The sequence below is a fragment of the Tursiops truncatus genome, chromosome 9, assembly GCF_011762595.2.
Source record: "Tursiops truncatus isolate mTurTru1 chromosome 9, mTurTru1.mat.Y, whole genome shotgun sequence".
Classification (NCBI taxonomy): domain Eukaryota; kingdom Metazoa; phylum Chordata; class Mammalia; order Artiodactyla; family Delphinidae; genus Tursiops; species Tursiops truncatus.
Genome location: NC_047042.1, coordinates 26,019,766 through 26,043,163, shown reverse-complemented (window position 1 = coordinate 26,043,163; position 23,398 = coordinate 26,019,766). Strand labels below are relative to the sequence as shown.

Sequence of the window (23,398 nt, the reverse complement as noted above, 5' to 3'; positions counted from 1 at the left end):
AAGAATTGTTTCTCAGAATTTTCTAATTAAAGTAGGAATTCTTACTCTATAAAGTTTAATAAGGACAATATTTGATAGATGTTACCTTTTTTGACAGATATTCTGTCAACACTTGAATAGATGATCAGCTTTTTCAGAGTTCCTGAAAAACCTCCTTTACCAGGTCCTGTGATGTCATGTTGTATGTCTTATGTAGCTAATGTAAATTCTACTATTAAGTAAAAAACAAAACAAAAAACAGTTGCAGCAATCTCATTTAAAAATGAATATTTTCTCTTCTTAGTGTGCTGGTATTTGGGAGGCTAGCATTCCTTGAGTATAACTTTTGGTTAAAAAGGATACATCCTGTGAGCATAAAAGTACTGGAACATGGCTTTGCATTGATCTGTTGAGTTAATATGTTTAAATAGGTTTGAAGTATGGCTAGATTCTATTAAGTAAATATAAATTACTTTTATTATAAATACTTTCTAACTAGATATCTTAATAGTTCATTACTTACAGTAGCAAGTATGGGGTTTTTTCCCCTTCCTCTTCACTTCCGTGTTGAAAATCTGTATCCATGTAAAGAAAGTAACAAAGACATTAAAAATTTTATGATTACTTATAGGATGCTGCAAAAATGGATTTTAGTTATATTTATGCATCATAATTTTGAAGATGCAAGAAAGTAATGGGTTTTAAATATTATTTTGAGTTGTGATAGTTTCCATTATTTTCACTTCTTTTTGTTTCATTCTTCTAGGAAACAAGAGTTGGATAGTAGTCAACCTCCAAAGCAGCCAGGAAAACCGCCGGACCCAGGGCGTCCAGTTCAGCCTGGTCTCAGTAAAAGTAGAACTACAGACACTCTGAGGTCGGAGCAGAAATTGCCTGGAAGGAGTCCTTCCACTATTAGCTTGAAAGAATCGAAATCCAGAACTGATTTTAAGGAAGAGCACAAGTCTAGTATGATGCCTGGCTTCCTCTCAGAGGTTAATCCTTTAAGTGCTGTCTCCTCTGTTGTAAATAAATTCAGTCCTTTTGATTTGATATCAGACCCTGATGCCTCCCAGGAAGAAGCCTCCAAGAAACAAAAAATGTCTCAGAAGGAACAAGGAAAACCTGAAGGAATCACAAAGCCTCCATCACAACAACAGTCACCCAAGCCAGTTCCTAAGCAGCCAGGACCTGTGAGGGCCCTGCTTCAGCAGGACGGTTCTCCCAAATCAGTATCTCCTCAGCAGCCTCCAGAAACAGGAAAGCCAACTCAGGGCCTCACCCAGGCTCCTCAGACAGACCAGGCAAAATTGCCACTTCAAAGAGATGCAGCCAGGCCTCAGACTAAACAGACAGATACAGTAAGGGGAGAGTCAGTTAAACCCTCACTGCAAAGCCCATCCAAGCCACCTATTCACCAAGTAAGTCCTGGAAAGCCTCCAGCCCAGCAGCCTGGACCTGGAAAACTTTCCACACCACAGCCTGGGCCTGCAAAGCCCTCAGCTCAGCAGCCAGGGCCAACGAAGGCCCTAGCTCAACAGCCAGGGACCCCAAAGACCCCGGCCCAGCCACCAGGAACAGCAAAGCCTGCAGCTCAGCAGCCTGGGCCAAAGGCTCCAGCTCAGCCTCCTGGGCCCGCAAAGACTCCGGCTCAGCCTCCTGGGCCCGCAAAGACTGCGGCTCAGCCTCCTGGGCCCGCAAAGACTGCGGCTCAGCCTCCTGGGCCCGCAAAGACTCCGGCTCAGCCTCCTGGGCCCGCAAAGACTCCGGCTCAGCCTCCTGGGCCCGCAAAGACTCCGGCTCAGCCTCCTGGGCCCGCAAAGACTCCGGCTCAGCCTCCTGGGCCCGCAAAGACTCCGGCTCAGCCTCCTGGGCCCGCAAAGGCTCCGGCTCAGCCTCCTGGGCCCGCAAAGGCTCCGGCTCAGCCTCCTGGGCCCGCAAAGACTCCAGCTCAGCAGGTTGGGCCAGCGAAACCTCAGGTCCAGCAGCCTGGGCCAGGCAAGACTCCAGCTCAACAGCCTGGCCCAATGAAGCCTCCTCCTCAGCAGCCTGGCCCAGCAAAGACCCCTCCTCAACAATCTACAAAACCTGTAAGCCAAACAGGGAAACCTCTGCAGCCACAAACTTTTCCATCTGCAGCACAGACTCCAGTACAAGGCCTCCCCAAAACCATCTGTCCTCTTTGCAATACCACTGAACTTCTGTTGAATGTTCCAGAAAAGGCCAATTTTAACACATGCACTGAGTGTCAAACCACTGTTTGTAGCCTCTGTGGTTTTAACCCCAATCCTCATTTAACCGAGGTAAGTGCATTTTTTTGTTATGTTCATGCTCTTAAACCATATCATCATCTTACACAATGGTGCTTAGTTTATTGCTGTTAACGATAGGATGGCACTGTTTTTCTCTGGTTCTTTTCTTCTTTCCCTTCTTCCTTCCTACTTTCCTCTTTTTCTTCTCTGCCAAATGTAAATTAGAGTTTTTCAACATTTTCTCCAATAATATTTCTCCAAAATATTGCTACAATTTCTGATAAATTTGGCACATAAAGGAAGTATGAATTGATTGATAGATGCTGAGCTTTTGCTCATTGCATTCTATGGGTAAAATCCACACTATTATTACATTATATTAATTTTTTCATCAGCTATTAAATTCATGCTCCTACCTACCATGACACTCTTGATATGATATTCTTAAATGGGATCCTATTTATGCTGCGAAAAAAAGTGGACAGTGTTTTCAGATTCTAAATACAATTTTGATACGAAATTGAATACATTCTTTCAAACTGCACATCCCCTTTTCCTGCCAGTGATTTTGCTATACACTGTGAGAGCATGCTTCCCTCATTAGTTGAGAGTCATTCATAATAGCGTAAGTCACTTCAAAAAAGTGAAGTCATTAGAACAGGTTCAACTTTATGGGTGTCTTCTTAGACGGATCACAGTTTATAACTCCAAGTCTTTGGGTAAGCCTTCCTGGCAGACTGAATCATGAAGGGGCCAGTTGTGACACAAATGAGTTCAAGGTTGTTTACTCTGGTTCAGGATAGAAAAGTTATTCTCAGCAGGTCAGTTACTGTCAACTCAGTGCTTAAAGTCCCTGAATAAAATAGCATTTTAATAGGTAGAGATTTGGGGACGTTCAGGGGAAGGGACAGAAAACATAAAACTGCAGAACTTAGAAATTCTCTGGAGTTAAGAAATAATACAGTGAAGATGGTATAATAATATAAAATAAGTGAGAATAAAAGGGCTTAGGGTTTGAAAGAATACATTTTTAAAAGAAATGCAGTAGCCCCTACCCGATGAGAAGGCACAGAACCATTGAGTCCATCTAGAGAACAGCTGTTAGTGGGCTGTATAATGCACAAGAAGGAATGAAGGCAGCAGGCAATGAAGGATTCTGTCATTTAAATATTCGCGAGAGAGGAGACTTGTGTACCCTTGTTATAAATGCAATCTATGTTCTGATAAAAACAACAGTGATAATTATTGGTAGCTGTTACGTTAGTTTGGATACTTACTGTGATGAAAGTTGAAAATGATGTCCATTTAAAATATGTCAACCTCTGGTTTTCCGCTAAGGTATCTTTTACTCTTTTTACCAAAAGTCATGTTGAGTACTTTAAATTTTTAGATAAGCCATACTTCAGTGGTAAAATTGCAATTAATAAGAACATTTAAGTTATGGAGGAAATCAGATTATAAATAGTTGGTTTATATATTTGTAGCTTTTTTTCATATCTTAAACTGTTTTCCACATTCTTTTTTTCTTTTAATTTTTTTATTGAAGTATAGTTGAGGTATAAAATATGTTACAAGTGTACAATAGTGATTCACAATTTTTAAAGGTTATATTCTATTTATAGTTATTATAAAATATTTGCTGTATTCCCCACGTTGTGCAATATATCCTTGTGGCATATTTTATACATAATAGTTTTGTACCTCTTAATCCCTTACCCACATGCTGCCCCTTTCCCCTTTTTTCTCCCCACTGGTAACCACTAGTTTCTTCTCTACATCTGTGTGTCTGCTTCTTTTTTGTTGTAGCCCCTAGTTTCTTGTATTTTTTAGATTCCATGTATAAGTGATATCATACAGTATTTGTCTTTCTCTGTCTGACTTATTTCACTTAGCATAGTGCCCTCCAAGTGCATCCATGTTGTTGCAAATGGCAAAATTTCATTCTTTCTTACAGCTGAGTAATATTCCATATTGTGTGTGTATATATATATATGTGTGTGTGTGTGTGTATATATATATATAAAAATTCTGATAAAGATGTGTTTCTGTTCATAGTATACCATCTTGATAGGAATGTGTAGTAATAATGACTTCAAACAGTAGATGATCTTTTTATAAAATGTTTGTCATGTTTTTGTGGCAATTTATAAGGCAGAAACCTGTAGTTGGACCTTCAAGCCACATATATTATTTGAGTACCTACAATGTGGAAGACATTTTACTACACGTTCGGTAGGCTATAAAGATAAGTAAAACATAATGCTGATCTTAACATGATTCAAATGTACTAGCTTAGGTCATACACACACAAGGAAATATGTGGTCAAATGATAAAAGCTGTGAGACATGAGCAAACATTATGAACTTCCAAGTAGGAAGTACCATTTCCAGTGGGTGAGATAAGGAAAGCTTCATGGAGACAATGGCATTTGTGCTAGGTATATAGTGATGGATATTATTTCAATAGATAAAGAACATGAAAGGCGGTAATGATTTAGCCTAAGACCTAGAGCCAGAATAATACAGGGTATGTTTAGGGAATCAGGCATAAATCTAGGTTGCCTGAAGTGGTGGCGAAGAAATGCTCAATGAGATTGGAGAAAAGTTTAAGTCAGATTTAGGTCTTCCACATTCAGTTGGTAGTGGTGAGCATTCTCCTTTATGAAACTTACCTTGTTTAATGTAGTCATGCCTTCAATCCTTCATTCATTTTACAAATGTGTATCAAATGCCAGGTTGCGAAGCACCATCAAGTACTTTGATAGAATCAAGTATGTGTTAGATATGGAGTCTTCCTTCTACCAGAAAACTGGGGAAATAAAAGTTGTAAATAAGAAAGGAAAAAATAGATATATATGAAAAGTAACTTTGTATAGGTCTTTACAGTTCACATAGTTCCTTCTTATTTGTTTTATCAAAATTAAATTTCCAAATAATTCTATGGTCATGTATTCTGTTTTCTCTTATGAGAGAAAATTGGTGTTCAAGTGGTTACTATGTTAGGATCATCCTGATAGTAAATAACCAGAACCCAAAGTAAATCTTCTGATTCCAAGTCCATTTACTCGTGGTAAGAAGAGAGAAAGTGCTATGAGATCAAACGAAGAAGTCATCACTATCTTTGGGGGGTATGACAACTATCTTCATGGAAATAGAAGTATTTGAGCTGGGAATGTGAAGAATGATAAGAATTTGGACACACTTGACAGGAGTTGGGAATGTGGGGGCGGCAGTTAGAGGGTCTCAATGGCTAAAAAAAAAGCATCCCCGTTATTAAGGAGATGAGCTTGGGCAAGTCACTTACACTCTGTAACAGTGATACCATATAAACAATGGAAATAACATGTTCTCTGTCAAACACATTGGGTTTTTAGGAGGATTAGCTGAACGTTTGTATGAGAAGGTATTTTTCAATATATGAAGTTCTTTTGAAGTTGTAATATGATGTCATAGATAATCTTAATATTTTAAACAGAGTTGACTTTGACAGCTTACTCTCAAATTGTTTTCTACAAAGATACAATATCATAAGTTGTTGGGTTCTGAGATAGCAATCAAGAGCCATTTGATCTACAGTATTAATTGTAACATTTCATTTTAATTCACATTTTTCCCTATAAGGAAAAATGTAATCTTATGGGTCAAATTGTCCAAAAATACTCAGATTGAGTAAATAGTTTTACCATGCAGGACAGCGCCAGAGACTAGACATTCTATACTACTTTAATTTACATGAATTTATTATTTTCAAGTTTGAGTTATATGCAAGTTATTCTCTATATTATTACTTTTACAGCCTATTGGGTAAAAATAAAATAAAAATAAAATCCTGGTCTCTTGTATCTCTCCTTGAAAAGATCAGGAGAATTTCTCTGATATATTTTTGTCACCAAAGCAGAATTATGACTATATATATTTGCTTTGAACATCCTGGCTCTTAAATGACTGCTAGATCTGAGGAGGACTGGAGAGGTGTCAACACCCAGACACAAGCTTTAGGAAAGGGGACTTTTACTTCCTTAACTAAATTTGCCAGCTGTCTCCCACCTCTGCCCACCTGACACACATATACACACACGTACACATACATATACAAACAAACACACTCATACCTTAGATAACTCAAATATTTGTGTGAAGGGGATGATGTTTAAGTGTCCTCTCTGGTAGTTGTCAAGATGTGTGCTGTTTAGAAAAACCTTAAGAATCCACTGGCTCCAAGCCTAGACTTTATAGCTGTATCTCTTCTTGCTAAGAGGCGTTTATAGTTGTATCTCTTCTTGCTAGTCCGTTAATGGAGTTAATCTCAGCAATACAGGTTCACTCTTTGGGTTTGCTTTCTGACACAGAAACTGAACATTTGCTTTACAGTTAGTAACTACAGTGTTTCTTGTTGTTGTTCTTGTTGTTGTTGATTTACTTTATCTCTTTTGATATCTAGGCTGGGACCAGGTAGGTTTAAGGAGAGATTGAAAGACTTATTCCTAATGTGTGATAATTCTCCTGGTTCTTAGGAAATTTTGTAATATATGAAATGACTTGTCATTTTTTAGACTGTTAATAATGAACTAAATGTTAGTGATAAAAGTGGGTTTAGGTGGGTGTTTTTTTTCCTCATATTATTTCGATCATGATGGCCCATATATTAATCTTGGCTGAAGCTAGATGTTTTATTTAACAAAAACATGGCCATCTCTCAGGAGCTAAAAAATAAAAATGAAAAACAAGCGCACTTAGACTTCCATATACACTCTCTCAACTTTTTAAAGAACAAACAAAAAATGACTGAAATTTTTTAGGTTGGCAAAATGACTTAACTGGCCACCTCTTTTAGGTGGATCAGCCTGCTACTTCTAGTAGGAGAAACTGAGGGGGAAAAATCTGTTAAGAAAAGTAGAGATATGCCAAATGTTAGGAGGCTGGAATTTGTGGAGAAAGAAAGCCAGTAAGACACTCCTGATGATGGAGTAGCAGAAAGAACTTTTAGAAAAAGGAATATTCTCTTTAGTTGCTTGCTGTTTTAGCACAAAGGTGATTTGTCACCCCAAATTCTAAGCAGAGACAGCAACACGGTTCTGAGCACATATGCGTTCACCTCCTCTCTAGAGGTCCCAGTTTTAAAAGATTGAAAGTATAGTAGTTCTGTATACCTCAGTTAAAAAATAAATGAATAAGTAAAACCAATAATGAAAAGTACTCATTAAAAAAAAGTGTAGTAGTTTGAAAAAATGGGAAAGACCACCAATAACATAAATTGGCAGGTTGAAGAATTCCTAGAAGATAGAAAGTAGATGGAAAGGTAGTGACAGAAACAGAGCTAAAGAAACCACTGTCAGGTGGCTTCCTTATGGAGCCTCAGTGAAGCTCTGAGCTTAGCATCCACAAATACAGACAGCAACAGTGGGTCGTAGGTAGTGATCAAGTAATAAATTACAGAACTACAGGAGGAACAAACAGGACAAGTGGACTCTTTCCTAATCTCTAGTGGAAGACAGCAGGTAGAAGAGGCTTTATTTTCTTCTGCTTAGCCTAAAGCCAAAGAATTCTCCAAATGAAGGGATGAACTGCCTGAGGAAGGGCGCTCATGAGAAAAGTAGGGCTTTCGAAAGAAAATGAGAAGAAGTAATGCTCCTCTCCCACAACAGAGTGATTTAAAGGAGGAAACAAACAAAACACTTAAGGAGTCAAATTTACTAAATCTATTACCCTCCTAGTAAAGCTGTCCTTACTTTGGACACTGACCCTCTGCCATCCTACTTCCTCTTATTCAAAGAAGAGGACTAATGGGGAAGCAGAACTGTCAAGAAATACAGAAAAACCTCTGTTGATTACCCATTCTAAATAATGGAGACATTCACTGTAAATGAATGGTTTGAAGAGAGTCACTTGACATTTTAGCAATAATATCACAGGAAGGACATGGATAAACTAGTGAAAGACAAAACAAAACACCTGACCTCACAGGAAGGAGTCCATTCAGGAAATATAAAGAACTTATAAAATTCTTATTATTCCTGAGAAATACTTAAGAGAGGGTATTTCATCAATAATTAGTACACTCAAATTTCAGTGGGCTGATTGAGGGTAAAAATAGGCCTGGTTGATGTTCTGGAAAAGGAAGACCCAGAATTTTCCCAGCTTGTAGAGCAAATTATCCAGCTATTTAACTGAGCACCTACTATGTTTCAGGCACTTTTCTGGACTGTGCTAGTTGTAAAAGTGAATAAAGTAGCCAAAAATTCTTCCCTTGTGCGACATGTATTCTAGTAAGAGTGGCAAATAAATAAAACGTATAGTGTGACAGATGGTAATAAGTGTTATGGAGAAAAATGAAGTAGAAGGTTATAGCACAGACCAAGGGAGGGTTGGTGATGTGGTGGTAGGGTCCTCTCACTCCCTCTAATTGGGGGATTGGAGTCTGGGAGTTGAGGGATGACTCAGGAATCTGGAATTTTTAGTGGTGACTAAAGGTCTAATTTGTATAGTTCTGAGGCTGGGAGCTCGAGGGGGGTTAAGAAAGGAAAGAGTGGGAATGTACCCAGGAATGTGCACAATTCTGAGATGCCTCTCTTTACTCCTTCCTGTGGTGATGTGGAGGCTGGGGAATGAGCATTTTACTCCAGCATAAGGAGCTCTTTCTAAACTCTTGTCCATGGAGTTGTAGACATTTTGGGGGTGTGGTCATCTGAAATTCTGGGGCTCCCTTGGGACTCTGGGAGTTCTGAGGCTTTAAGAGAAATATTAAAAATCATGGAAATTATATCTAAGAGCTCTAATAGGAGTTCCAGAAAAAAATGAATGAAGGCTATGGAGTCAGGCTCTAGAAGAAAGAAAATGTAAGTCTTCAGATTTTGATCCACCAATGGATCAAGCAAGATTAGTAAAACATCTGATAGATACATCCTGGTGAAATAATCTGATTTCCAAGGGTAAGGAGAAAAGTTGGAAGACTTCCACAGAGAAAAAAATTAGCATCTACAAAAAGATGAGAAATCAGGCAGGTGTCAACACAGAAGACAGCCAATTTCTTTAAATTTGTAGAGATGGTGATTAGATGAATCCTCTATCCAGGCAAGATATCAAGAGGGAGTGTGAGGGCAGCTTAAGAATTTTTTTTCACACTTAAGGGTCCATAAAAATCATTGGCACTGTATAAGTGTATGTATATATGTATAAATGTGTATGTAGGTGTATGTATGTATATATCACAATCACTGTAGGAGTTCCTCTATTAAAATGGAAAATGAAAAGAGTGGGATGGAGTAGCTGATTATGCCCCAGAAATGAAGAAAACTGAAAAGACTAAAAAGTCATTTTTTACTAAAATGTGATTGCATAATAGTAGTGGAATGTGAAATGATATTAGATGGTACACAAATCAAACTGAAAAAGTTATACATCCTTTAACTGTGTGTTAAAATATTTAATTAATACATCAAATATAATTTCTTGGATATTGCTTAAGACAACCCTAAAACATGATAATATAAGGTTGTTTTTTGAAAAAATGTTGCTTTTATAGAAGGAGAAAATACATAGCATCTTAAATTTATAAATCAAAACTTATTATTTGATGTTATAATGGCAGCCACTAGAAAAAGTCACAGCAAAAGTTAACACTGATTGATTCTGAAGATGCAAGCTTGGTGCCTGAGAGAGAGGCTTTTACTTTTAATGTCAAACCTTTTTGTGCTTTTTTTTTTTTTTTTTTTTTTTTGCGGTACACGGGCCTCTCACTGTTGTGGCCTCTCCCGTTGCGGAGCACAGGCTCTGGATGCGCAGGCTCAGTGGCCATGGCTCATGGACCCAGCTGCTCCACGGCACGTGGGATCTTCCCGGACAGGGACACGAACCTGTGTCCCCTGCATCGGCAGGCGGACTGTCAACCACAGTGCCACCAGGGAAGCCCTTTGTGCTATTTTTTTAACCTTGGAAATTTGTTTTTTTTTTTTTTTTTGCTTGTTTTTTTAAAAATTTTCCTTTGCTTTATTATTATTATTTTTTTTAAACATCTTTATTGGAGTATAATTGCTTTACAATGGTGTGTTAGTTTCTGCTGTATAACAAAATGAATCAGCCATACATATACATATGTATATCTCTTCCCCATATCTCTTCCCTCTTGCGTCTCCCTCCCACCCTCCCTATCCCACCTGTCGAGGTGGTCACAAAGCACCGAGCCGATCTCCGTGCTATGCAGCTGCTCCCCACTAGCTATCTATTTTACATTTGGTAGTGTATGTGTGTCCATGCCACTCTCGCACTTCGTCCCAGCTTACCGTTCCCCCCCCACCCCGTGTCCTCAAGTCCATTCTCTACATCTGCGTCATTATTCCTGTTCTGCCCCTAGGTTCATCAGAACCATTTTTTTTTTTTTTTTAGATTCCATATATATGTGTTAGCATACGGTATTTGGAAATTCATCTTATAATTAACACTTGAGTAATTTAAAAAATTCTCATTCATCACATGACTGATTAAACAATTTATATGATATGAAGGAATGGGTAAATTAGAGTCTCGATTTTCACATCTTTAGCTTTGGCATTCTACTTGGTGAAATGTCAGGAATTTTTGGTTCTAGATAACAGTAATGATTTGAAATGCCTTATGCCTGTAATGCCAGATTTGGTCCGTTTTTTCATTTGTTCTTTGCTTGTCACAGGCATGTATACTTTAACTGGCACAATTTTAAATGAACCCAGTAAAGAGAAATAAAGTCCCTTGATTCTAAACATAAAGTTTTTAGAAGACAAAGAATATTCTGGGTTTGTTTTGTTTGTTTTGTTATTCTCTAATAATCCTTAGGTATCCTTCATAGTATTTAAAACAAAAATACCCTGAGTATAACAAAATTTATTTAAAATAATTTTCTCATGAATTTAGAGGACTAGAAATAATCATTTAAAAATCCTTATTACTTAAATGTGTTCACGAACGCCATGTTTGTTTAGCTTTCATTTTCCATGAGGTCTAGTTTGCAGCATTTTCCTCATTACTTGGATGTTGCACCTATAAAATAAATATGTATTCCTCATGCTCTACCCATAAGTTTAATCATTAGAACCAAAGCTTTTTTCCACTTTCAGCTTTTAAATAACTAGATGTTTCAGGTGTCTTTCTGCATGTCCAGCTTTTTGTAATGTCTACTAAGTGTTGCTACATATTATTGCAGCTAGTATGATGATCTGTATAGCTTAGTAAGAACAGATGTTCTGCTGTGAAAGCAGATACCCACAACTAACAGAATCATTATTGGATCAGTAAACTTAATACAGTGATGGGTTAACTTGCTCATTGTTCACATCCCTGGAGAAATCACACATACCTAACACTCTCCGCTGTTCCATATCTTAATTAGCTTAGGTGAAACTGGGCTCTTACTTACAAACATTTCAGAAGTACTACATTGAAGACAAAGATGTAAATAATCTATTAGAAGTTTATATATCTTCCTTAAAGTAATGCCAATATCGAAAGCATCAGTAAGGCATATAAAGATCTGGGTTGTAGTCCTAGCTCTGCCCTTTACACATAAATACTCTCGCTGATATTCCTCTGAATTCAATCAGCAGTAGTTCTAGTTACCTTTGATAAAGAAGCAGTAACTTCACTATAGACAATGTTTCTTGCCTGTCTTCTTACTTTACTCTTACTGTAATTCGGTCAGGTCATTTTAACTTTTCTGAGTATTTATTTTTCTTATTTGTGAGACTTGTCATATACTAGTGTCCATCATCAGATGAATGGATAAAGAAGATGTGGCACATATATACAATGGAATATTACTCAGCCATAAAAAGAGACGAAATTGAGCTATTTGTAATGAGGTGGATAGACCTAGAGTCTGTCATACAGAGTGAAGTAAGTCAGAAAGAGAGAGACAAATACCGTATGCTAACACATATATATGGAATTTAAAAAAAAAAATGTCATGAAAAACCTAGGGGTGAAACAGGAATAAAGACACAGACTTACTAGAGAATGGACTTGAGGCTATGGGGAGGGGGAAGGGTAAACGGTGACAAAGCGATAAAGAGGCATGGACATATATACACTACCAAACGTAAGGTAGATAGCTAGTGGGAAGCAGCCACATAGCACAGGGAGATCAGCTCGGTGCTTTGTGACCGCCTGGAGGGGTGGGATAGGGAGGGTGGGAAGGAGGGAGACGCAAGCGGGAAGAGATATGGGAATATATGTATATATATAACTGATTCATTTTGTTGTGAAGCTGAAACTAACATACCATTGTAAAGCAATTATACTCCAATAAAGATGTTAAAAAAAAATCTAAACCATTAAAAAAAAATTACATTTGGCAGTATAAGTGGAAGTGCTTTGAAATTGGCAGGAATAAATATTTGTATTTATTATTAATCTGTATAAAAATTCTAATAAGTAGGGATGTTGCCATCATTGTTAACTCCGTTTGTCACTGGGAAACCGAGGGTAAGAATTTGCAAGGTCACAGAATTACTTAGCAATGAATCTCATACAAGAAGCTAGATCTAAATTTAGCAACATTTTTAAATAGAAGAGCACATTGATTTTAAACCAGTCATTTCTAGATTACAGAAAGTGTGTGTGTGTGTGTGTGTGAGAGAGAGAGAGAGAGAGAGAATTTTACATATTCTTAAAGTTATAAGAAATCAACCTTCTTGAGACTCACAGACATAGAGAACATGTTTATGATTACCGAAAGGGAAAGGTGGGGAGAGGGATAAATTGAGAATTCGGGGTTAACAGGTGCACACTACTATGTATAAAATAGATAAACAACAAGGATCTACTGTATAGCACAGGGTACTGTATTTAATATCTTGTAATAACCTATAATGGAAAAGAATCTGAAAAAGAATATATATATGTGTGTATACATATATATCTAATATGTATCTATATCAGTATATCTCAGTCAGTTTGCTGAACACCTGAAACTAACAACATTGTAAATCAACTATACTTCAATTAAAAAAAAAGAAATTAACCTTCTTGGCAGGAGTTTATTTTTGAAATTTAGTGTAAAAAATTGAGGTGTAAGAGCACTGACTTTATACCTTTCTACTCACTCTTCCTCAAACCAAAGCCTTATTTATATTGCTGAGCTCTTTTTTGTTCTTTAGAAAGCCATGAGCTCCTACTATGAGCCAGCCACTCTGTTAGATTTTGAAAATAGACATAATGAAGTTGATAACTTTGCTCACTGTTAAGAATAGAACTCAGAGTTTAGAGGGAGAGTCAATAATTTAGCAAATGCAGATGGAGTCTTGTTTGTAAAATAGAAAATAATAAACACCATATGGATGAGATACATTCTTTTTTTTTTTTTTTTTTTTTTTTTTTTGCGGTATGCGGGCCTCTCACTGTTGTGGCCTCTCCCCTTGCGGAGCACAGGCTCCGGACGCGCAGGCTCAGCGGCCATGGCTCACGGGCCCAGCCGCTCCGCGGCATGTGGGATCTTCCCGGACCGGGGCACGAACCCGTGTCCCCTGCATCGGCAGGCGGACTCTCAACCACTGCGCCACCAGGGAAGCCCTGGATGAGATACATTCTTACCTGAATATAAAACAATAAACTACCTTTCTATTATTTTCTTCTATCTAATCAGAAATAAAGATTTTTAAATCAGTTGGTAAAACAAATGTGACATTTCTATCATTTATTCAGGAAAATCAAACTTCAGTAGAATTCATCAAACCTTCGGATCAGATTTCTACTTAGGTAAAAGAATTCAAAGAAGTCAATGGCAGGCTTCATCATGTGAACATGTAACTATAATTGTATTTGTTGGGAAAAATTTTAATATGTAGATCTGTGTGTTTTTTAACTTGAAAGAGGAAGGATTTAAAAAAATGGTCAGAAGGAAATCAATGGTAATGAAAAATGTGGCTAGGATTTGTGGAAAAAAGGTGAAAATAATGTAAAGCTGATTAATTTTAAAGTCAGATTTTCCTTAAATACATTCTTGAAAATGCACATACATAAAACTATTTAAGATTTGAATAAATTATAGGGGGCTCCCATTCACAGAAAGCTGAAAGAGGCTAAAATCCCTTATGAAACTGTATTTTTACACAAGGTCCGTGCAGTGGCAGCAGAGTCTTAACCAATGGACCGCCAGGGAAGTCCCTCATATATGTATTTTTAAAAGCACTTCTTTCCTTTCCAAGTTAACATACAAATGATTATCTTAATTCCAGTTACTATCTGATCAAATTAAAGATATTTAAATTTCAGCATATATAATGAGTTCACAAAGTTTATGAGCCCTTTGAGTCTTTTCACTAATGTAATTTTTTTCACTTTTAAGTGAAATAATAGGACAATCAATAAGTTGTTTAAATAATTGCACAAACATTGCCTAATTGAAACTATTGGATCGCAGGCTACAAAATTGTGTGATAGTTCAAGGCGTGTTAATCATTTGAGATATAGAAGTTTGAATTCACCATGTGAGAGGCAGTCAGAAGTGTTAATATATATGTAAGTTCAGTTTACTGATTTGGGGTCTTCTGTGTTGCTGTAGTAAAATACAAATAATATTTTCAAGTCTTTGTACTGTAATTATTTTGTAAATTGATTAAAGTGGCAGTTTTTTTTGGTTGGGCTGCACTGACACTCAGATATGCTTTTATCATTTGACCCTATTTTGTGAAGATTTAACAAATGTTATTTCTAGCCTTTGGTGAACATTACTATGCTTTATGAAGAAAAAAGTGCAGATTTAGGTTACATTTCACAAAGTTTGTTAATGGTTTCTGAATTATGCAGCAGAAATTGTAAGCCACACAGTTTCAGAAGGTATCCATTCAAATTCTGGATGGATTGTCATAAATAAAACAGTTTCATCAAGTCGCTGAGCATGTCATCACAGTTCTGAGGAATGCTAGTGTCTAGTTTTTATCCAAAATAAATTGTGCGTTAATATGCATAAAGATGTCAGCTGCAGTGAGCCATCTGCAGCCAAAATGCTGTCAGCTAGTAGCTGCCTTTGTGGAAGAGGTCATGTGGGTTGGGCATTCCTTGAATAGCAGAACGCATAATCTGTTATCAAACTTTACCTTGGGTTTCTCTTGATAATATTATATGTTATTATCCGATACATATTATTTAATTATATTCTCTATGGCATTCAAAATAATATGAATAAAAATAATACATAGATAACTTAGAGATCATTTGATGAGAAGTAGGAAACAAGTTTAGAATAATTCATCAATAAATAATATCTAAAATTTACTTGGTATCTAATACAGAGGTAAGAGTAATCATAAGAAGTGGTTGCTCTTTTTAAGAGTCCATGTGAGGATAGGAAAAGTGAGGAAATAATTGGAAAAAAAATATAAAGCAGTATCTATTTGAGTCTAAATGCTGTGCTTCAAACGATAGTAGGAATAGTTGAGAAGGGGCAGATCTTAATGGAGAATGGAATAGTTAAGTGGTAAAGGAGAGGGGTCATCGTGTAAAGCCTAGGAAGCATTTGGTAAATGGAAGAGGAGTACAAATTGGATTTCGAATCGTGACTCAGGTAAGAGAGAATGAGAACACTGCCTTGATGGAGTAAATGGTACATTTAGATTCCGTGGTTTGCAGAAAAGTTGAGTTGTGACGCATCCAGAAGTAAGAACCCAGCAGATTTTAGTACAAGGGCAGGGTGATTGTGTGATTGAAGAAAATGTATTCAGTAGCTAACGTGAATGGTATGAACACCGGCAAATACAAATTCCTAATATTGTGTTTGTTCTTTAGATGGTCCATTATGCCTCCTACTATGCTGTGTTGTTGAGCAGAGATTCCATTATAAATCTTCTGTAGGTTTGGCGTTTAAAATGTCCAATTTGGAGCACATTGAAGGGTGGATGTTAGTCATAATGCCTTCTGGACACTTTTGTTTTGAGAAGCTTCTATTATCTTTTGAAGCGAATAGGTTAAGAACAGTTCCAAGAAGGAATATACTTTAATTCTGGAACCCCAGTGTTTGCCAACTCATCTTATTTGTTAGATGTATTGAGTTAATTATCTTGAATTATCATTAAAGACATACTCTTAAAAATCAGAATCTAATTTTTCAGTACTTTTTTGATAGTGGCACCAATAATTGAAACTCTGTGTGGAATTTACAATTAAACTTTCAAGTGGTACCCTTTGAAACATTTAGTAAGACATTTATGATTATCCAGCAAAAGCCTTAGCCAGTGAAGTTGTATTACTATATTTCACATGACTCGGCTCTGATACATAACATAAAAGGGAGCCGGGGGAGTTGGATTAAACAGGGAGCTGTGTTAGTAATTATAAGCAGGTCCACGTTAGAATACACAATGACCTCAGAATGAGCAGAAATCCTGGCTGACTACTCTCTTACCCCCATTTGTATAGCATATTGTCAGAAGACTGAATGAACAATTTTATGCCTTTTTTTTGCTTCTTTCTATAGAGCTAATTGGATTAGAGTAGCTCATTAAACACTTGTGTCTCCAGATCATGAATTCCATTTATTCATTGGCTGTAAGTAAGACTATAGGTGGGGGAAGGAAAAGATGACTATTTTTCCTTATTTGTTATATAAAATCTAGAATTTATGAATAGTTAAGGCATGACATATTTATCTAACACAGATTCTTTCATTTTACTGCTTGTATGTTGAAGGTAAGCTCCAGTGTTAACATTGCACAGAGACTTAAAATTTTACCGATAAGACCAAAAGCGTCCAAAGAAGTGGGGAGGGGGGGAGTTGAGGGGGGAATTGCAGGAAGAAAGGAAAAAAGCACTCATCGAGGGCCAGATCAGGAACCGTGGCTTTGGAAATACTGATGCAGTTGTAGGCTCCCCTGGTATTGTTTCTTGAATTTCTCCCATTGCTTATCAAATGGATGTGGATGATTAGAGGAACGGGTGCTACTCGTGTCAGGGCACCTGGGAAGTTGTTTATGAAATATTGGTGAAAGGCTTCTTCTGAATTAGGCTTGGCCTTGGCTATTGTCTGACTTCTTTGGCATAGGTAATAAGGGATAAGGACTAAAGTCTTCTAAGATCCACATTCATAGCTATAGTGAAATGAAGACCCAATCATGCAGAACTAGGAGAACCAGCTGTGTTATAGATGTGGATACCAAATGGAACGGGCAGCAGGTGTCTGAGGCAATGATGGTAGTAAATTCAGGTTCATCTCTGTTCATAGTTGGAGATAAACATTTAATTTTAGAAGTTAAACAAGACAGTAATTGTCTCCAAGCAGTGAAAATATGTATGGTTAGCAGGTGGGGTAAGTATGGGGTGTTACTTCAGTTCGAATCAAAATGAGGATGTATGATCCATGAGCAAAAGTATGGTATAGGGAGAATGGCTTGCAACCAGAAAATGAAGGTAGAGGCCTGCCATTTAGGCAAGGTAAACAGTGGCGATTAACAGAGTACACACAGAAATGTTGTAGCTTGAAGAGCATAAACATTTTAAATTAATTTATGTAATTGAAACCACCTCAAAAAATATTCGTGAACATCTATAATTATTAAAGGGTCAGACCGTACCAGGAAGTCTTTATCATTTGTTGCTTACAGTCTTTTGGGAAATACAGCCCTGGAGGTAGCAGAATTATGTCAGACTATACCAGGAAGTCTTTATCATTTGTTGCTTACAGTCTTTTGGGAAATACAGCCCTGGAGGTAGCAGAATTATGTAAGTGCTAACATGAGAACAGGAGCAAAATTATATATTTTGAATTTCTTGCAAAAATTAACTTTATTTCACAGTTATTGGAGAGGCGTTGAGGTTTGAAGTAGAGTCAACCCCTTCTGTGGTGGTTTGTTTTAAACAGGTTATATTTGGTGGAGGTATGAAGTATTTGAGAAATGACAAGGGCCAAATGAGGGACAGTGGCTTTGGAAATGTGAACGAATGAATGGGGAATTACCTTTCACAAGCAATGCAGACACCCTTTAGAAATAACTGAAAATGCAGTAAAGATATAATGGGATTTTTAACTGGGATGAGTGAGAGGGCAAAGGTGCTATTACTACTCCTTAACTCTCCCTCAGTGCATTGTGAAAAAGTAGATGGTGGTTCATGATATTAATGTCAGGGCGGGCTATGGAGTTTTTCATTTGATTAATGTATAGGAAAGATTTTTTGTTTTTGTTTTCAGCTCAATCAGGGACTTGGAAATGCTGCTGTGTTCAGTAGTAGATTAAGTTCTGAGATAAAACTCATTTCTGTTTTCAACAGATTTGGCCAGAATTAAATAAAAAGAGGCTCTTTCTGAAAAATCCTAAGAGGATAAAATGCTTTTCATATTGTGAAAGCTACAGACAATGATTTTAACCTGTATTCTCACAGTGAGGAGGAACATTGAGGGATCAGATGTCTTTTATATGTTGCTTATCAAAGTGAAGAAAATGGGGTCACGAGAAGGACAAAAGATGTTCGAAAAAAGGGTGTATTAAGAGAAAAGTAGAATTGTATCCCTATGAAGAAGCAGTGACCTGTGTTATCCACCCCTCTTTTCCTAACTCTCCCTTGTCTGCTTACTGGGAGACATAGTCACATACATTTATTAACTACAAGGAAACATTTGATTTTGGATTGAGGACAGTATAGTATGTGTGACCCACTATTGAAGTAAATCATACGTTAGATATGCTGTGGTAGTGTTCTAATTTTGCAGTGGTCCAAAGATGGAGTAAAAGCCTACTGGCCAGCTATGCATGACGCTCCAATGTTCCCATGGCAAAGAGACTTAAAATTTTGCTGATAAGACCAAATGCATCCAAAGAAATTGGCGGGGGTGGGGGCTTGTTTGAGGGAGAACTTGCAGGAAGAAAGGATAAATGGACTCATCACAGTATCACCATCAGATACTTATTATATATCTGTGATTATCTTGAAATTATATTATGCTTTAACCTGTTTCTTACCTGATTCTTCTATAATATAGTCTCCATGAGGACAGAGATTTTTGTCTCTTTTGTTCAGTGGTATGTGCTAAGTAGAAGTTGCTCAATAACTATTTGAATAAAGAAAGAAACAGATGAATACATTTTGCATCTTCTTTGGCTCTGCCATTTGTTAGAAAGAATAAGAGCAATTAATACAATGACAGACACTAGCCCTAGAAGTTTGTAGTTTAAAGTGGTTAATCTGGGTATAGCTCTCATATAATAATTTATAGAAAAAATCATTGATAAAATATAAGTAAAAAATTATGCTTTTAATTATATTTTCTTTCATCTTGTCTGGCTGCATGATTATCAGGTCACATGGTATCATTTAAGACTGTGGAAGAAAACAAATGAGAAAAAATAAATAGTAGAGTAGCAGAATTGACATTGGCAGTAGGGGAGGGAGATGGCTGAATGTGTAGGGGCACGTTTATGGAGAAATTTCCTTCCATCAAGAAGGGGACGAAGTGGAGAGAATTTCCTTACATTCAAGCTCACCTTTAGTCGTGTTACTTACATAGGTAACAGTTGCTTGATTATGTTTTGGGGTTCAAATATCTTTATGTTTAAAGAGTTATTTATTAGTGAAATGCCTCAAACATACAGAAAGGTAAAGACAATATAGCGAATACATAAGTACTCAATACTCATGTTGAAAACAAATGTAATGAACACCCAAGTATCCCCCACCCATATGTAACAAATGTTTTCATTTTGCTTTTTGATTCACATTTTTAAACAGAAATATAACTTGTTAGAGTTTAAAATGTTCCTTCAACCTTCTAAAAACAAAAGTTTGCTTTCCATGAGATTGCAAAATAAGCCCTGTTATACTGGTACCTGAGTTTAAATAATTTCAGTGTCTTTTTTTTTTTTTAAGCCATTTTAATGATTAAGAAAAAGGTACAGTAGAGTTTTTTTTCATTAAAGTTTAACAGCATAAAATGTCAAGTGAAAAAAGTTTTTAAAAGTTTAGAAATGACTAGTTTGGTTTCTTTTCAAAAGGGAATTGTTTCAAATAGAGAGTATGTTGTTTGCCAGCCTAATACTTTACAATTTTGTACTGTAGAAAACTTTTCTCGTACTTATGCTCCATATATTTAGTTTTTCACTGTGTAGATTTCTGAAGAAAGAACTTCAGTGCTAAACTGGTAACATTGGTTACTTGGGGAGTTAAAGATTAGATCATGAATTTGCCCTTCAAAATTACTTTCGTAATATTTAAAGTTTTGTATAATGAGCATACATTATTTTGGAATAAGAAAAGGTAAATTTTAAACATAGGTACTTTAAAAATATCTTCTAAAATATGGTAGTACCAAATTCAACATCTCCTTTTAACAATGAAGGTGATATGAAAAGAACAGATGCATTTACGCCTATACATGATGCATATACGATGTGTATCTCACATATATATCTCACCAGTCATATAAGTATATTGCATACTTATATTGCTCTTTCCAATAATGAAAAGGAAATGGAAGCAATGTTTTCTCTGTTAGATGATGCTATCTATGATAATTTGAGGGTGTGCCATTATTTTTCATTTATTTTCTTAACAGAGAATGTTCTCTTTCTAACCTACAGTGGCTAATACAAGTTTTTTGTTTTCTCACATTTGATTATATCACCTTGGAGGGGGAAGTGATGCTCTTGCTAATTTAAGAAGGTAGCAATGTGTTAATAATTTGACAAGCATACTCTGGGTTATATAACTAAAAATTGTTTATGAGCCATCAATAGAGAAAATATCTAACATAACTGATTCTAGAATCTAATATGTTATAATTAATTTTCTTTTATCATACATGGTTTTCTATTTCTAGGAGTAATCAAACTGAGTATTTTGTTTTACAAAGGCAAAGAATAACAAAACTAACATTAGAAGAAAAATACAATTCTGTGCTGATTTTTATTTTGTTTTCAGAGCTTAAGGCTCAGAGGTTCATTAGTTATATTGTAATGTACCTAACATTTTAATATTTTAATAGAAATTAAGTAACATTATTTGATGTATATTTTATGTTTTGCATAATAAGAGACATAGTTTCAAAAGGTACCATGCAGTTTAAAAAATGTTTTTGTTTCTACATTGTTATTATCTCACTGACTATTGTTTTATATTATTTATATTATTTCTAGATAAAAGAGTGGCTCTGTTTAAACTGTCAGATGCAGAGAGCTCTAGGAGGTGACCTGGCTCCAGTTCCATCATCACCCCAGCCCAAACCGAAGACCGCCCCTGTTCCTACATCAGCAGTGAGCAAGCCAACCCCACAGTCACAGCAGATTTCTCCAAAGAAAGATACTACACCCAAACAGGATGTCTCAAAGGCACCTGAGTCTAAAAAGCCCCCACCACTAGTGAAACAGCCAACCCTTCATGGCTCCCTCCCAGTCACAGCCCAGCAGCCTCCCGTGGCAGAGTCCTCCTCCAAGCCGGCCCCTCCCAAAGAGCCTTCCGTCCCATCTGAACAGGCCAAGGTCTCCGTGGCTGATGATAAACCAAAGCAGCCCAAGACAGAAAAGCCAGCCACAGACGTTGTGTCTTCATTGTCAACAGCAGCAAAACCGGATGTTCCGAGCTCCAAAGTACCATCACAGGATCAAGAGAAAGCAATTCCTGCTCTAAAACCAGACTCTGCCAAACCCTCACAGAGTTTTCCACCCACAGGAGAAAAAGTCACCCCATTCGATTCTAAAGTCATCCCTCGACCTGCATCAGATTCAAAACTTATTTCACATCCTGGGCCTAGTTCAGAGAGCAAAGGTCAAAAACAAGTTGATTCAATTCAGAAGAAGGACGAACCCAAGAAAGCACAAACCAGAATGAGTCCTAAGCCAGATGCCAAGCCTATGCCAAAAGGGGCACCAACACCCCAAGGTCCACGACCTTCCACTGGCCAAACTGCCCCCCCATCTCCACAGCCCCCGAAACCTCAGGAGCAGTCGAGACGTTTTAGTCTGAATCTGGGAAGTATTTCTGACGTCCCTAAATCACAGCCCACAACTCCTCAAGAAACAGTGACTGGGAAACTCTTTGGGTTTGGAGCATCCATTTTCAGCCAGGCATCGAATCTCATCTCCACAGCAGGCCAGCCTGGGTCTCACTCACAGGGTGGGCCAGCGGCCCCGACAAAACAAGTCCCTCCTTCACAGCCACCTGCTTCTCAGGGGCCACCCAAGTCCACAGCACCACCTGCACCTGCAAAGGCTATCCCTGTGAAAAAGGAAACCAAAGCTCTAGTAGCTGAAAAATTAGAGCCCAAAGCTGAACAAGTTTCAACAGTAAAAACAGAAACGGAAAAGAAACCTCTGCCCACTAAGGACAGCAAACTTTCAACAGCCGAGCCTCAAAAGGTTGTTCCTCCCCCCAAACTGGAGGAAGTCCCCAAACCAGAATCAACCTGTCCTCTCTGCAAAACTAAACTCAACATAGGTTCTCAGGATCCTCCTAACTACAATACTTGCACTGAATGCAAGAAAGAAGTGTGTAACCTCTGTGGATTTAACCCTACACCACACTTGACTGAGGTAAGCAGTATTTGTATCACATATGAATGTGAGTATATCGTGTTTATTCTGGAATATTTTGGTGGCCAAGTTTCTGAGCAAAAAATACATTTTTAATAAAGAAAAATTGATACTGGTATCTTTGAAGAAGTTTCAGTTACTTATTATAGGCTTACTTTCTTATTAAAAGTTAACATAATTTAGATTTTTCTGGCTTAAAGTACCAGAAGTAAGATGATGAAATAAGCTGACAACTTAAAATAACAATTATCCCATCCTTTATATGAATTAACAACCTATAGCTTCAGAGCACTATTTGATTTTCACCTAAAAACACCAAATAAGAGTTGTAATTTACTATTCCCAGTATCTCTAATCCTTCCAGTCTCTTTCATACCTTAAAAAGAGAAGCTTGATTGATTGCAAATCTATAAACAATGTGAGATCTGTTATCTTACAAAAGTTAAGAGCTTTGAGTAAGTTAATAATATTGTCTGCTAGAAAATATTGGTTCAAATATATAATGTCTAGACTTTTTATAATTCTGTTTGAACTGTTATCTGACATAAATATAATAGAGCACTTTATTAGGAACTGTGAAAAGAAAAAGAAGTTATATGGATTTCAGTGACTAAAGTGAAGGATTATTTTTTAATGGGGTGACCGAAACACTTTTTATACAGTGTAAATGACTGAAAAGCAGATGACAAT

General features: G+C 37.0%; 1 protein-coding gene across 1 annotated transcript in view; it reads left to right on the top strand.

Moving 5' to 3' along the window:
• The window catches only part of LOC141279614 (protein piccolo-like), a 28,285-nt gene extending 5,481 nt beyond the window's left edge, over nt 1–22,804 (top strand). The window contains exons 2-3 of the mRNA XM_073810158.1: nt 746–2,282; nt 21,317–22,804. Coding sequence (XP_073666259.1) covers nt 746–2,282; nt 21,317–22,804 — 3,025 coding nt within the window. The remainder of the gene's footprint in view (nt 1–745; nt 2,283–21,316) is intronic.
• The last annotated feature ends 594 nt before the right edge of the window (nt 22,805–23,398 follow it).